The 15543-nt window shown below is 47.7% G+C and overlaps 2 protein-coding genes across 6 annotated transcripts in view; one reads left to right on the top strand and one right to left on the bottom strand.

Moving 5' to 3' along the window:
- ABI3 (ABI family member 3) overlaps positions 1–15543 on the top strand; it is a 51130-nt gene that overhangs the window by 24333 nt on the left and 11254 nt on the right. The gene's annotated exons all lie outside the window — the stretch shown is intronic.
- On the bottom strand, positions 642–13572 carry PHOSPHO1 (phosphoethanolamine/phosphocholine phosphatase 1). Of its 5 annotated transcripts, none has more exons than XM_077806063.1 (4): positions 12868–13187; positions 11314–11543; positions 4837–4956; positions 642–3679 (listed from the first exon to the last, which is right to left on the bottom strand). In XM_077806063.1, the coding sequence occupies exons 3-4, from the start codon at positions 4879–4881 to the stop codon at positions 2918–2920; spliced, it is 807 nt and encodes a 268-aa protein (XP_077662189.1). In that variant the 5' UTR covers positions 4882–4956; positions 11314–11543; positions 12868–13187; the 3' UTR covers positions 642–2917. The 5 variants fall into 5 exon arrangements, with proteins under 5 accessions (XP_077662189.1, XP_077662190.1, XP_077662192.1 ...); XM_077806064.1 differs by having other exon boundaries at positions 11479–11543; XM_077806066.1 differs by lacking the exons at positions 11314–11543; positions 12868–13187 and adding an exon at positions 13554–13572.

The following is a 15543-nucleotide window of genomic DNA, read 5'->3' as shown; positions in this document are numbered from 1 at the left end:
ACAGGACTCAGCCCCTGGTAACACCTGGGTGGGTGTGTGGTAGCTTTTAAACGAACAGCATCATTGCAAGGAGTCAGACTCCACAGGAAAAGCCAGTGGCTGATGGAAGTGGATTAAACCGCCTAACTGCCACGTTTACATCAAATGGTCCCAGTGCTAAAACACACTCACCCTTCCCTTCATGAGGGTAGTTGCCTCTGCACCTGCTAATTAAACCCATTTTACAGAGGGATCTAATGAATATGCCAAAGTCCCAGTGAGCCAGGAACAGATCTCATCAGAGGCCCTGCTCCCTTTTCCTGGACCACAGCAAGTCAGTCGACATAATTACCAGGCTTTGCCAGGAGTAAGACACATGACTAGTGGCTAGTGCTAATGGGACCTCTTCCTAAGCTAGTACTCTGGTTTCTGGCACCAGGAAACGTCATTTGCTCCCCCTTCCTCCCCTACAGAGAACCTGCCCCCCCCCAGCCTACCTTCCTTCTTCTGCGTCCTGGGCAGCAGCCCATCAAAGATGAGTGACTAGAGCCAGAGACTGCACAAATGGCTTCTCCAAGTGCCACCCGCACTGCTTTCAACAGCCCCAGGGAAAAGCTGAGAAAGTGAAGTCACAAACCTGTAGTCGCCTGGGCATGTGCATATAGAGATATATATTAATATATTTATGATCGTTAGGGGCAGGTGGGGTGTTCGTTTAAATGTCCACATCAAAATACAACATGCTCAGCAAATTCCAGACAAATGTTTTGTACCTGCTGTTGATATTTACTAGATAACGTTCTGATATTTGTTTTAAAAAATTCCATGGCTTTACGTTCCACATGATTGGAGGGAGGAACAAACAAACAAACAAACTGCAAAGAGGAAGGGAAGCTGGGGCAGCTTTGGTTAGTTCTGTACTGCGCAGAGTTTTGGTCAGGGCTATCGGCTTTGGAGTAGACAGGCTGCAGTTGATCCCGGTAGAAGCCACCATCATGGGCAGTCAATGCTGCGGCTGCGAGTGCAATCACGGGGTAGTTAATACTGCGGTTGCCCAGGGAGAGAATACCGACAAGCAGAGTGGAGAGAGGCTTTGATCCTCTAGCAGTCTGACCCCTCAGGGGATGCTAAACACCACAGGTCCCCTTGCAATCAACAGGAGTTTCAGCACCTCCAGGGATCAGGCCAAGGAAGCGGCTCCATCCTAATATAACCCCCATGCCACGATCTGACCGGTGATTAGTCTACGGCACAAGGAGAGCTTGGTTTATTCTGCTACTTGCTGCTCCACGTGCACTGGAAGCAGCCCGTAGCTTGGGAGAAATAGCTCTCCTGGGTGCTGTCCACCAGGCATCTCAAAATTGCCTTTCAGGAGCTGCTTCAAAGCACAGCTGCAGCACTGCAGTTCAGACAGGGCAGTGGTTAGGCTAGATTTTAAACTAGTTCAATAAACAGGCTTTGGGATCCAGTATGGACATGGGCTACTGAGCACAGGCAGCTGATGAGTAGAAGCTTCAGCTTTGGAAATCAGCTGTGTGTGTAAAAGCATTTGAGGAGGGATGCTCACTTTCATGCTTAAAATAACAACAGAGAAAGATGTTTAAGTTACTATGGAGAAATTTCTGCCCTGGGGGAGAAAATGAAAGCAAAATGGAAGCAAAGTGTAAGGACTTGGCCCTGACATCAGGACATCCAGGAATGGTAATCCAAATTAACTAAGGTGCAAGTTAAAAGTAGATTAGTTAAACTGCATAAAACCCCTGTGTGGGCACACTGATTCAGAATTAAGGTGGCCTTACTTCACTTCAGTTTAATTCACGTTTGAATTAAGCTACATCAAATTAACGCCACTTTAGTTCAGAATGAGAGTGTCCACGCCGGGGTGTAATGGGATTTTAAACTACTCCACTTTACTTTCCTGAGTATGCTTGTGCAAACAAGCCTCAGAAATCCAGATTCAGTGGAATGTTTTAAATGCAAACTAGTTATATTTTGGTGGGGGACAGGGCTTTCCAGCTACATATCACACACTGCCCCCTACATCTCATTATTCCACAGCCCTTTCCTACTGTGATCTGCTCAGAGGGGACAGGGCTGGGGAACTGGAGCCTTGGGGGATTTTCAAAGGTCAAAATGACAGTGATGTGCCTAATTCCCATTGGCACTTGTGGAAAATCTCACTTTTGCTTGCTTAGAAATGTGCTTCAGTGAACCACCCATAACTGGAAACCTAAATCAACAGTGTCCTCCTAACCCCACACCTGAATCTGGTACCGCACCCATGTCTTCTTGTTGTAGCAGCCTTCCTGGAACAAGGGGATATGGGCAGGGTGGCTCTATGAATAGAAACTGCCCCGATTAGGCTTCCACCTGCCTCCTGGACAGAGACGAGCCCCGACAGGGATTCTCAGGAGGTCAGTTTCAAGTCACCTGATGTGGTGAGAAGGAACAGAGGGGTCATGCAGGGGGTGATGACATAAGTGGACCCCAGCTGCTGTGATCAAGTTACAGATTCGGAGACCTCTGCCCTGGGGCTAGCGGGAGCATGGGCACTTCGTAGCCGTAGTTTGTTTTTGTTTCTTTACAAAAATAAAAGAATCATTTGAAAAAAGAATTCAAGGTGAAGGTAAAAATAAAGATCTTGGATAAACACCCACTCTCCTGAACGGGTGTGCAAACTGCATAGAGAACACCTTGTCTCCAGATTGGGAGGAGGGGGCAGAAAAGGGGATCCAGAGAATGTGCTTTTTAAAAGAAAAAAAAAGTAGGGGCCAGGGGAAGAAATCCAGAAGTTCAAAGAGTCCAACTCTGCAAAGCTAGAAATGGAGTCACATCAGCCACTGGGTATGGAGATGCTCCTGAACCTCCCACTTTCCTGCACACTGCCCCCAAGCTGCCTCAAGGGCAGCAGGAGTCTCTTCTGAACCATCAGTCCCTCTCAGCATTTCCTCTTGAGGAGCTCCTGCAGATAGCGGCAAACTTCTACAGCCGAATCCCAGGGAACCACACTGGCCTGGAAGGCTCTGGGTTGCTTTTTCTCCATCTCCTGGGTCATCTGGTGCATGGGGTAGCCCTTCCGCGGGAAAGCAATATCTGTCGAAGTCAAAGCCACGGAAGGGCAGAAGTCATTGGCCCCGTCCCCGACATAGAAAATGCTCTCAAATTCGGCTCCCTCCTGGGCCCGCTCCATCAGGTACTCAGTGAGGATTTTGCGCTTACACATGTTTGCGGGGCACTGGGGGCACTTGTGAGTGTGATAGGGCCCCAAGGTGAGGTAGCCCCTCTTGTCAAACCCAGAGGGGTTGCTAAAGATTTTGCGGAAGAGGGAGTAGACACCGGCGGCTCTCAAAGTGCACTCGATGCCAAACATGTTGGCGTCGGAGAGGAGGATGATCTCAAACTGGTCTTGGTTCTTGGAGAGGAACTGGAAGAGCTCTGGCATCCCAGGAGACAGCGGGATGTTCTCATAGACCGTTTTGTAGTTCAGCATCTTGACCCCTTGGTCTCCCAGGTACTCGAAGACGCGCTGCATGTACTCGTTGTAGAAGCCATCCCGGAAGGTCTGGCGGATGTGCTCTGGAAGCGCCTGGCCTGGAGCGGCCCTGATGATGGAGTCATCGCTGTTCTCATTGATGATGGTCTCATCAAAGTCAAAGGCTAGGAGGTATTTTGGAGGCTTGGGGGCAGCCATGCTGACACCCTGTGAGTTGAACCAATGAGACATGTCAGTTACTCAAGACAGGGGAGAACTCTTTACCCCAGACACCCTGGTGTTGTTAATGGAATCAATCTGACATGGGTTGAGAGCGATCAACGTAACGCTATTTAGGTAAAACAGGGCCATCTCTCCCTCTCTCTGTGTATTTTTCTGTCCTAGCTGGGGACCTAATCTGTTCCTTGTATATCCTAACCCTGACCTGAAGAGGCTTACACGCCCTGTAAAGAGATCATTTTGTCACTCTTAATCCTGGACTTCCCTGCCCTCAAGACATGCCGAGCGGCGTACTGGACTCCCTCTCACAAGAGGGTCTAGTTAACCCTAGGGCAGCACTTTGACTCCACAAACCAGCAGCTGCATCATCTGTGTGTATCTGCCTCTCAATAAGTCCCAGTCACTGTGCTGGGTTACATGCAGAATAGTACGTGGGGAGGTTGCCCCTTAGAGCTGCCAGATTTGCAGGCTCACCCTGGCCTCCGAAAGCCAAGCTAGACTCTTGGGCATCGTCCTGCCACTGAGAGGTTCTGCAGGTCGAATTCTGCTCCCACATGCAACTTTCATCACCTTCAAGTTTTGGGTCTGATTCACCCCCCAAGTCATTCCATTGACACCAGACATGGGCAGTGGCCCTCATGTCTTCAGTTACCCAGGTGCAGCCCCCAGTGCCTCAAAAGAAGAGGGGCCCAAGCATAAGGGAGCACAGCGTCCAGCCCTGCCATTTGAATGCAGCGAGCAGAATTTTGCTGTGGCACATGAGACAGGACAGGACAGAATGCAGCTCAGTGTCCCAGAGCCACATTTTCTCTGTAGGGCTAAGTTTAAGTACTGAAGTGGCAGAACTGCGCTTGCTTGGAACCCCCTGACTTAAAACGGGACTCTGCAGGGGTGTGAGACTCTGACCATGTGGAGAGAGACAGGCAGGCTCGGGGCCTTATTTCTGTCACCAGAAGCCAGCAGCTGTGACTCTGAATATGCACAGGGTGAGTCGATCAGCTGAGCCAGCTTTGCAGGCACTTTTCAGGGCAGGATTGCGCACCAGTGACAGGGGATCTTTATTAAAACAGCTGCTTCATAAGCCGGAGAGGGAGGAGGAGACAGCCCTGTACAAAGAGATCAAAACGTTGGAGAATTGCACTAACCTTAAAAAGGCATCGCAGCCCAACACCCTCAAAGCACCCGTTCATTTTAAGGACACCACTCGCCAAACACCGCTTTTCCTGCTGCTACAGTTTAAGGCTCCCTTTGTGCTGGTCACATCACTGCAAACCACAAGGGTAATTTGGTTAACAACCACTTTGTAGGCCCCCTTGCACTTCAGGGTACTGTGTCAAAAGTCACAACAGATTGCTCCAGTTCCAAAGGAAATAATCTCCCCTCCCTGTCCCGGATGGAACATGCTGGCCTCCAGCACCAAGAACTATAACAGTTATTGTGCAGGGGAAGGGCTGAGTGGGCAGGGAGAGATTGTTTAACGCAGCCGATCCCTCTTAACCCCTTCAGATGCTAAGGGCTTGTCTACACTGCCTGGCATAGGTACTCCAGAATAGCTTTCCCAGGTGGAAACACTCTTCCCAAATAAAAGTGACTTTATTCTGTAATAATTAATGTGCTCACAAGAACAACAAGTATCGGGGGTAGCCATGTTAGTCTGTATCCACAAAAACAACTAGAAATTACTGTGCTCACAAGAGAAAGTCACTTTTATTCTGGAAGAGTGCGTCCACATGAGCTATTCCAGGATAGCTATTGGAGAACAGTTATTCTGGAAGAGCTATGCTGGTCCATTTCCCCATGTAGACAAGCCCCTTAAGCAAAGTGAAAATCTAGGGGAGCATAAAATGCACTGGGCTGTGCACTTACTCTTCCTGGGTTCTGCTGACCCCTTGTGGCTGGTAACTGTAAAAACTGGGCTCTATAAACAGTCAAACCTGCTGGTAATTTTCTGCTGTACTGAGCACCTGCAGCTCCTATTGGAGTCTAAAGTATAAATGGGTGCTCAGTGCTCCTGGGAAATCAGGCAGCTGTTAGCCAAGGGACTGTTCTGGGGGAAGTGAGCATTTGTTGCTCAAGAATTCTGATTTGATGGGGAGTGAGACTTCAATCAAATTCTGTCGGCTTCCTGATCCAACTTTTTTTTTTTTGGTGGCCTCAAAATCATTTCTTTTAAGTCTGTTTTGTTCTAAATCCAGTTTCATAGATTATTCTGGCCAGAAATTGTACTAGGAAGAGTTTTTGCCCTGAACCCTTGTGTTGAACTAATTGCTGCTACTAGAATAAACAACACAAGTTATTTGAACACGTGAAGGTATTTTTAAGTGTAAAGGGACATGGACAACTAAAGTTAGGCTCTAAATTGAAAAGTTGTTAAAATGAGCTTTCCTTGAATCTAGAAACCAAAGTCGTCTTTTCACTTTTAAAAAGATAGCCATTGAAAACATGGCAAGCATTCCTGCACCCAAATATTGCTGCACTAAGAACTTGAAAATGAAACTGACTATAAGCAAAAGTGAAACTGACCTCCTTGATTTTCATTGTCCAAGAAGAGAGAAATGCAAAAAGTAAACAGTACAAACATGAAAAAAGTCATTTGGATTTTTAGAAATTCTTTTCTTCTTAACAATGATTTAATACTAGTGGGTAGCAGAGGTGAGGAAATGTTTGTTTACATCTGATTAAGTGGACAATGTCCCTTTAAAATAGCTTCTATACATGTTCAGCAGTTATAGGCTATGCTATTTTATACCAACTTTCCATTCACAAAATTCTAACCAGTGAGAGTCTCTGGAGAGCCAGGGCCAAGAATTAAATGGTGGGGAAATAATTTCAGTCTAAGCCCAAAGAAGGTGTTAAGATATCAGTGTGAAAGCGGCAATGAAAAGGTGTTGGAAGGGACGTTAATATGTCTCCATAGAAAAGAGTTACTAGTTAAGCTACACCTAAGGGAAAATGGGTCAATCCACACAGATGTGGGAAGCAAACCCGTGTTTTGAAAAGCTCTGCAGGGGCCCAATATTTCTGTGTTTACTCACATGGGTAAGGGCTGACAGATCAGACCCTTGGATTCTTTAAGCTTAGCATGTCAGATTACACACGGACATTTAAAGTCAAGAAAAATAATCACAGTAAATAAGCAGAGTTTTTTTTAAGTCACGCCTTTCACTGGAAGATCTCAAACACCATGCACACAGTTGCCTCCTTTGAGCTAAGTGTTGTTACACAGCAGAGAAATCCTGGTTCAGCAATAAGTGAAAACAATTGAGTCAGTTAATTTCTATTCTTCATCCCATCCATGAACAATAGTTCTGAGGTCTGCAACAGTGTGAGCCAAGGAGATCACACATGGTGATTGTCTGCTTGTCCACAGAGGAGTTCTTGGAAAGGTGGTTGCTTCTTGGGAGATAAAATTTTTCTCTTGGACTTCCAACTTTATCTTCCCCTTAAATGTGTTATTTTCTGTGGAACAACTTTTGAAATTTGTGGCCACCATGGGGAGAATTCTAGCTACTTCTGATGAAGGCTGCACCATCCAAACATATGTAACAATACACATATCAACCTCATGTCCATGAAGGTAAAACAGTGCACTGGGATCAATAAATGTTGATACTCACTGCAGTGTCACCCCTCCCCCATTTTTACATAGGGGCAAGTGAATCATGGACACATTTAGGCTGAAGTTTTCAAAGTGCCTAAAGGAGTCAAGTGTCCAAATTCCACTGAGTTTCAATGAGATTGGGTGCCTAAGAGAGGCAAGCATCTTTGAAAATCCCACTCTAAATGACTTGACCAGGGCCATATAGGGAGTTGGTGGCAGACCCAAGAACAAATCTCCTGCAGAAGTCCTGGCTCCGGCTTCTCCTCTGTAACCACTAGCCCACACTCCCTCACCCCACAGCTTCATCAGAGAAGCTAGACTAATAATACATATTCCTAGCAGGATGTGTCAAGGTGCAGGGTTAGGATCACGTGGGAATAGAACAGACACAACATGGGGCCGGGGAAGGCGATGGCGCACCTAAAAATGCTGTAGAAAATGGTGAAGGCAGGTCATACCTGTGCAGTTAACTTGGACACTTGGTGCCATACCATCATTTTTGTAAACAGCAACGCATTAAATTTCCCCTCCAAGCACTAGCAAGGAGACGTCTCTCAGACGTCCCCTGTACTGTGATTAACAGAACCCAGTGTGGGTCTTTTTGGGTGAGGAGAGGGAAGGCAAAGGAACACAATCTAATCTCTTAAAATCAGCAGCAGTGTGGCCTAAAGGATAGGAACCTGGACTGAAACCTGGGCTTGGCTAACTTGGCTAACTTGGCTAACTGGGCTAACCTTGGCTTAGCCACTGGCCTACAGAATGATATTGAGCCTCAGTTTCCCCATCTGATGATACTTCTCCTCTTCTGTAAAATCTTCCAATTAAAAGTGCTAATTTTTATTATTAACCCAGAGGTTGTGAACATCTTGCCATTCTCATATTGCTAAATGGGCTAGGTCCTGGCTAGCGTGAGAGGGAGGGGAATGGTACGGAACAGGGGTTCATGTTATGGAAGGTTTGAGAACCACTGACTCAGCCAGTTTAGCAATGAATTAAGATCACGTCTGGTAAAATCCATGTCAAAAGCTGGCTCAGTCTGTGAGCAGGAGGGGAGACCAGAGAAGAGAAAAACACTTAACAGGAGTCTCTCTTCTCTCTGTCCTGAATTACCCCATCTAGTAAAGCAATGAGCATGTGTAATGTCCGGTGGGTGAATCAGCAATGCCACATGTACAAAGCATGTGTACATGGACACGAGCCATTGGTTTTGGATTTGCCAGGGGTTAACCACAGAGAGAGAGAAAGAGCGTGAGCAAGCTGTCCACAACCATCATCTTCCTTCACAACAGACTCAGGGCTTGAACCAAAGGTTAGTCTTCCTCCTTGCGCCCCACCCCTACCTTTTTGAAGCCAGATGTTGGTTTGGCTGGAATCAAACAGGCCCACGTAGCACCAGCTGCTGGCACTTATTGGTCACGCAGAATAATAGTGTGGTCAGTGTTAAAACAGAAGGGAAATGAGGGCCTATGAACTCACAGTCAGCACACTACTTAGTTTTTTAGGCTGGCATTTCATAAGAACCCTGCTATGCACTGGTACTGCAACTTTTATCAAAAGGCTATCAAGTGGGTATTACCCCTGTAAGGAAACGGACGCACAGAGAGATGAAGTGACTTGCCTAAGGACACACAAAAGTCAGTGGCAAAGCTGGGGATAGAATCCAGGTCTCCGGACTCCCTGATCCTGTACACTAGCCATTATACCACATTGTCCCCCATTTTGCCCCAACAACAGCCTTGGGCTCCTCTTGAAGGTAGGCTGGATTGCTGTTAAAGAACTTGTGGGTTTTCAAAACTTTTAACAACTGTTGTCAGCTTTCCTTTAAGAACTTTCTGCTTCGTGGCTGGGCCAAGCATGGAACCTTGGGTAACACTCTCGCCAGAACTATTTATATATTGCAATGACTCACCTAAGGGCTGCTTCCTGGGTGGTTGTTCTTCCACCTTCTGTAAAAAAAAAGTAGTCCCTCCAAAATAAAATAAAAGTGGCCGTATTTCCTAACATTATTCAAAGCCTGAATGTTGAAACAGAAAATAGAACAGAAGTTTGCTTATTAATTGCATGAAATACTGTTTTTTGGAAAAGGTTTAAAACAAAATTAAATTTGGGGCAAGGCTCACGGTGCAAAGTGGGGCAGCCATGGAAGGAAGGGTCAGGAGGAATCTGTCTCATGGAGAGGAACTGGTCATTGGGGGAGGGGGCAGATGGAGCTTCTCCCCAGGGTCCCTCACCTTTTTTCACCCTGGAGTAAAGAGAGGCACATACAGTACCTCCAAGCCTTCCTACAGGATCCTCCTGCATTCACTGGGGGGGGGGGGGGGGGGGAGAGGAAGAAAGGGCCAGCAATACTCCTCCCCTTGACTATTTCAATTACAGTGCATTCTGGGGAAACTCTGTGCCCTCCTGTCATTCTTGTTAACCGAGGGCCTAATCCTGTAAAGGGGTAGACATGTGAACCCTGGGAGTCGTAGGAGCAGTCCCTCACCTGCGTAAGCCTTTACAGGATCAGGCCCATAACTAATAAAAATCACATGAAGTCGAGCCTGCATAGGATTTATGCATGTGCCTACGACTTTGTGGGATGAGCCATTTATTTCCAGAATCTAGAATCGCTGAACTTTGGAATCATCTCAGGCCATATAAATTTCCCAAGGAAGAAATAAATAAATAAATTAAATAAATAAATATACAGACCATTAAACGTTAAGTGCAATTGTTTTTCAGGATTCAGTCACACTGTCCCTGTGCTATCTATTCTCAACTCGCTTTGGTCACATCATGTAAAACAAAAGATTAAGACTAAACAAAACTCTGTTTCTCCTGAATGCTTGAAACAATGGGGGAGCTTTCAGGTCCTAAGGGGCCACAGGATCCAGATCCTCAAACCTACTTCCTCAGGTATCCCCCACAAAATCAAAATCGAGACAGAGAGAAGCAGAAGACTACTTATTGTTGCCCCGAATGCAGGCAACTGAAAAACCATATGTCCTCCTCAGCCCGTTGTCAATTACACTAATATTTTTACATGCTAGAGGACTCCAAAGGTGACCAGAGAGCCTGTTTGCCTCACTGGATACTGTTGCTTTTCAATTTATGGGTGACAAGCACAGAGGCTTAGGAACAAGATTTTCAAAAATAGGAGCCTAGAATTAGGTACCTAACAATGGAATTAGGGTTGGATTTTCAAAGGTGCCTATGTGACTTCGGAGTACAAATCACACTGAAAGTCAACTCATGTGCCTTGTGCTCTTAAGATGTCTCAGTGCTTTTGCAAATCCTACCCACAGAAGAGTAAGGAACTAGTCTGACTTTGAAAATTGCCAACACCCACCAGCTTAACTTCATCAGAGGCTGTTGGGTGTTCAGCACTTTTGGACATCGGGGTAACATTTTCAAAAGCATCTAAGTAACCCAACATCAGTGGGTCTTGGGTGCTTTTGAAAATTTTACCCTAGCCTGCTTATTTAGGAGCCTACATAAAGAATTAGGAGTCTAAGGTTTTAGGCTTCGGACCAAATGATTATAGTTTGTTTTACTTCGGCTCTTTAAGAAACTGAACACCATGACCCAAGCTATCTGGGAACTGAATTCCCACCCGCCCAGATGAACAACAAAAAACTCACACAAAAACCAAAATTCAACCCCCCCCAGATCTGGATAGTTTGTGACACTACCAGAGGGTTAAACAGATTTGTGGAAAGCTCTAGGTCAATGCATTATCAGGGTTACATTTTTAAGATGCCCCACAGAAAATTAACCACCAAAATATTACATTAAGCTCAGTGGCTTTTGCAGCAAACTTTGAGGCTACGTGTTTGATTTAGTAATAGATCTAAAAAGTGCCTATTTCTCCAGTTTTGGTGTCATGTGCTAGATGCCTCACAGGGAAACGGAGGCATATGTCAAGTTGGCTCAATTTTGAGTGGCTTGTCGCTTGCCCTTCAGAGGCAGCACTATCTGTAAAGCTACTTTAAAACATGGTCTTTCCAGTTCGTAATATGTAGCAAAGTTACTGCCTTACTTTTTAATTTTGACATTGTGAGTTTTCTTTTGGTGCTTCATTTTTAGGGGAGGGATTTTAATTTACAGCGGATTCAGTTTAGTAGGGAGCTTCTACACATAGCGTTCACTGTTGATCTCTCTTTTAAATATTCAGTACAGTTTGAACTATCTATTCCACACGCACACAAAATCAGGCCAGATGGCAGCTGGTTTGTGGGAGTCCCACAGAAATGCCTGACCCAGAAAAACCTGGAGAAGAACAAACAAGAGGGAGGGGGAAGGGAAGCAGGGAGTTAAATAAATAAAACTTTGTATAGCAAAGTCTGTATTTGTATTATATACTCCATAAACCTGTGGGACACCCTGCTACGGAAAGAGGATCACCTAGGAGCTATATTTAAAGAGTCTGGAATAGAGTATTTTTGGACACATCTCAGTCCAATGCTGTTCCTGTCCTCTCCCTACCCCAGGCTGAGGGATGAATATGCGTAGTTTGGTGGTACAGTGTTACTCACCTGAGGCAGAGGGCAATGGGAAGAGGCAAAGAAAGCAAAGGAGAACAGGATCAGGAGTCAGAAAGGGTATTCTGGAGTGCATGTGTGTGCAGGGGAGGGTAATGGGGTAGAATGGGACTTTGGAGCAGTGAGTGTAAAGATAAAAGGTACCCGGAAAGGAGCAGGAATGGGATATTAGGGACATCAAAGAAGTCCAGACCAGGGCTGAGCCAGAGAGGGTGTCAGAACCCTGTACACATGGATTGGGTGCAATGAATGCAGCATTTGCAGCCCCTCCCCACAGAAAGTACTAGGGTCCTTCCTGGACTGGGACCTAGTTCATCAGCGTATTGACACCTGCTAAACGCTTTTCTCCAATACCAACCCCTGGATCATTGTTTCTGGACCCCCACCCTCCATCCTGGTATTGGTCCAACTCACAACCCATTGCTCCTAGGCACCAAGACCCCTTCTGGTACCAGTGCCAACTCCTGGTCCACGCTTCCGGGATCCCTCCCCCCGTCTCCCCCCTCAAAAAAAAACCCAAAAACCCCCAAAACTTCTGGTTTCAGAGTAGCAGCTGTATCCGCAAAAAGAAAAGGAGGACTCTGTAGCACCTTAGAGACTAACCAATTTATTGGAACATAAGCTGTTGTGAGCTACAGCTCACTGCGTCGGATGCTGTAGCCCAGGAAAGCTTATGCTCAAATAAATCTGTTAGTCTCTAAGGTGCCAAAAAAACTTCTGTTACCAGTGCTACGTCCAGGCCCGCCGCTTCTGGGTGCGCCTCACCCCTCCAGTACACGAAGGGAACCAGCACCGCCTCCTGGCCCATTGCCCCCCAGCATCTACGGTACCAGTCCCAGCTCTTGGTCCATTTTGCCCCCGTATCCCCCCCCCCTTGCCTTCTGAGCGCCCGCTGTTTCATTCATGTCCCTTGGCCCCCTGTGCCCTGCTAGTACAAACATCACCTCTTTGGCCCATTTTTCACGGTCCCTGTGGAACCCGGAACCGGCCGCCCCCCGCTCACCGCCCCTGACCGCCCCGCGCTGCTCCCAGGGGCCAGCGTGCAGACTCACGTGCGATGCCCCGGGGCTCCTGCCCTGGGCGGCCGTCTCCAGCGCCGGCCCGCTTCGACCCGGTCGTGGGGCGCCAGGGGGAGGCTGCAGCTGTTCACGGCAGCATTTTCTTCCCTTCTCCCCGCCCCGCTCGGGAGCCTTGCCCCGGTTCGGGCGGATCAATGGGAAACCCGGCGCCTGGCCTCCCGCTCGGAGCGGGCGGGTTTGCCCTCGCCGCGGGCGGGGAGGCGGGCGGCTCGGGCCGGTCTCCCACCCCGAGCCGGATCTCCGGGCTCCCGCCGCCCCGCGAGCCTCGGCCCCTTTAAAGGGAGGGGAACGGGGCCCGGCGCGGCTCCAGGGGACAGCCGCAGGCCCCGCACGTCACAAACGGGCCAGCCAATGGCAGCCGCGCCGGCGCGGATCAAAGGGGAACGGGAGACCGCCGCGGAGCAAGAGCCCCCCCCCCCCGCCGCCAGCCCTAGAGGCCGGGTCTCTGCCGCCGCCCCGGCGCAGGGATGCCAGCGAGCCCCGCAACCGGGCTGCCCCTCACGCACGGGTGGGCCACGCTGAAGGGGGGCGGGGGCCCCCCCCCATGCCTGCCCGCCTGCCAAGGGGCCGGGAGCCTTGACAAAAGGCAGCTAAACGACCGGAGCCTTTTGCACGGGGTTCGGCATGTCCCCCCACCTGGCTTCCGCATGTCCCCCCACCTGGCTTCATTCCTTCTGCATTGAAGGTCAGTACAATTACAGGCGGGAGGCTGTCCTCGAATCGGTCCCCGCCGCAGCTCTGAAAAGGTCTGGAAACATCTGGCTTGCAGACAGGGCACAGCAGGCAAGGCTGCCCACTTAGGCCGGGCAGGGCTGTCCCTAAAACGCTAACAAAAAGAAAGAAAACAAATAAGGCAAGCCTAAACCCAGAGACTGCAGGAAGTGAAGAAAGCGACCTTAGCCTTTTTAACTAGCCTAGGAGGTGATGTGAACTGGGAAAAGGAAAGAGGCCAAACTGGGTAAGAAATACATTTACTTAAAACTCTTTTGCCATCAGAAACACAGATGTGACCCTCGGTACTGTAGCGCTCTAGTAAGACATTTGTACACCTCTTGCGTCCCATCGATTTCTGTAAGCGTTAGATCTTTGGACTCTTTTATATTTAAGTCAAAACCCTACAACATAGCTCCCTACAAGATAGCCAAAGATAAATGATAGAAGTCAGTGTGCTTCACTGTACGTATTTCTTCCCCACAATTCATCTCTCTTTTTTTGGTTCAATTTTAACTTAAAACGCCCAGTGAAAAAATTGGAGACCAAAAGAACACAAATACGCTCTCTTTGGCTAAACAAGTTGCCCACAACTGGGCAATGGTCTGGTATTAATGGCTAATTTTAGATCTCAACTCTGCCACAGAACAGGGGATTACAGAGAACTCTTCCAAATCAGTCTTCTACAACTGAAGACACATTAAACAAGTTTGTCCACATCCTAAAATATTATCAACAACGCTGTAGGCGGTGCCCTAAGTATCATCGTTGGTTTTGCAGGACTTTTTAATTTGTACCATGGGCTTCAAAGATAAAAGAGAAGCTTGTTCTAAAATTGGAAGGCATGGGGAGAGAGGGAGGGAGTGGTCAGAGCAACATGACATTAAAAACCAAATAGGAGAAGGTTACAGAAGTATTTGTATTTTCTTTTAAACCAAGCTTCCAAAAATGAAAGGACCAGACCAAAATCCAAAAGGATCCCCTCAAACAGCACAACTCCCTGGACCCTGAACCCTACGTTTTGATGGTGTCACTGTATTAGACAGCATACATTACACAAAGCGGTTCTGAATTAAGCTCGATCCCCCTACACTTTCAAACCTTGGCTTGGACTTCCACACTGAGCAAATTTCCCCCTTTTGGTAACGGGTTCAAGGTCCACAGGTGGGAGCCACATCAGGAGCCCTCTGGCAGCCAGGCCGCTGGAGTTTTGAGCACTGCCTTGATCTGACCCTGCTGTTAGTAAAGGTTAGGTGGCACAGTACTTCAAATGCTGGTGGCAGTTGATCCACACTAAAATTTCCAGCATTGCTATCACTAGTGGTAGTTACCATCATTGGCTGGTGTTGCTGACAACGGAAACTAGTGAAGACAAGTCCACTGACTCCCTTCTACACTCAACCTCCCTTACACTTAAGTGTAAAGGAGTCTAATTAGCATGCCAAGGAGTCAGAAGGATGTGTAAACTAAAGTAGTCAACCCCCTACTTGACTTAAACCCATCTGTTGGTCTCTTTTCTTGCTATACTCCTATTTGCTAGCCCCTCAGATTGAGTTACACCATCCTGAACTCTCACACACAGATACACACACCACCTAAATTTTGTTTATGTGGGTGGGAGTCTAAGGACCAGATTCACTACTGCGCTACATCCCCCTGCTAGTGGATAGCACCAGTGCAGGTGGCCAGTGCATCATCTCCACAGAAGCTCCCAGCGCAGGGGGCATTCCAGGAAATCAAAGGAAGGGAGGACCATACTCCAGGGTAGTCGTGTTTCCCAGAGATTTCCCACTGCTGCAAACCCCTAGAGAGCAAGTGACGACAGCTTTATCCTGCATTGAACTAATCCCTGGAAACCCCAGAATAGATGAGATGCAATCCATCTCATCTGTTCCTCTGTGAACACAAAAATTCCCTGTAATGGTGTAACAGGTTGGG

This window comes from Eretmochelys imbricata, chromosome 27 (assembly GCF_965152235.1).
Source record: "Eretmochelys imbricata isolate rEreImb1 chromosome 27, rEreImb1.hap1, whole genome shotgun sequence".
Taxonomy (NCBI): domain Eukaryota; kingdom Metazoa; phylum Chordata; order Testudines; family Cheloniidae; genus Eretmochelys; species Eretmochelys imbricata.
This window is presented reverse-complemented; position numbering and strand designations above follow the sequence as displayed.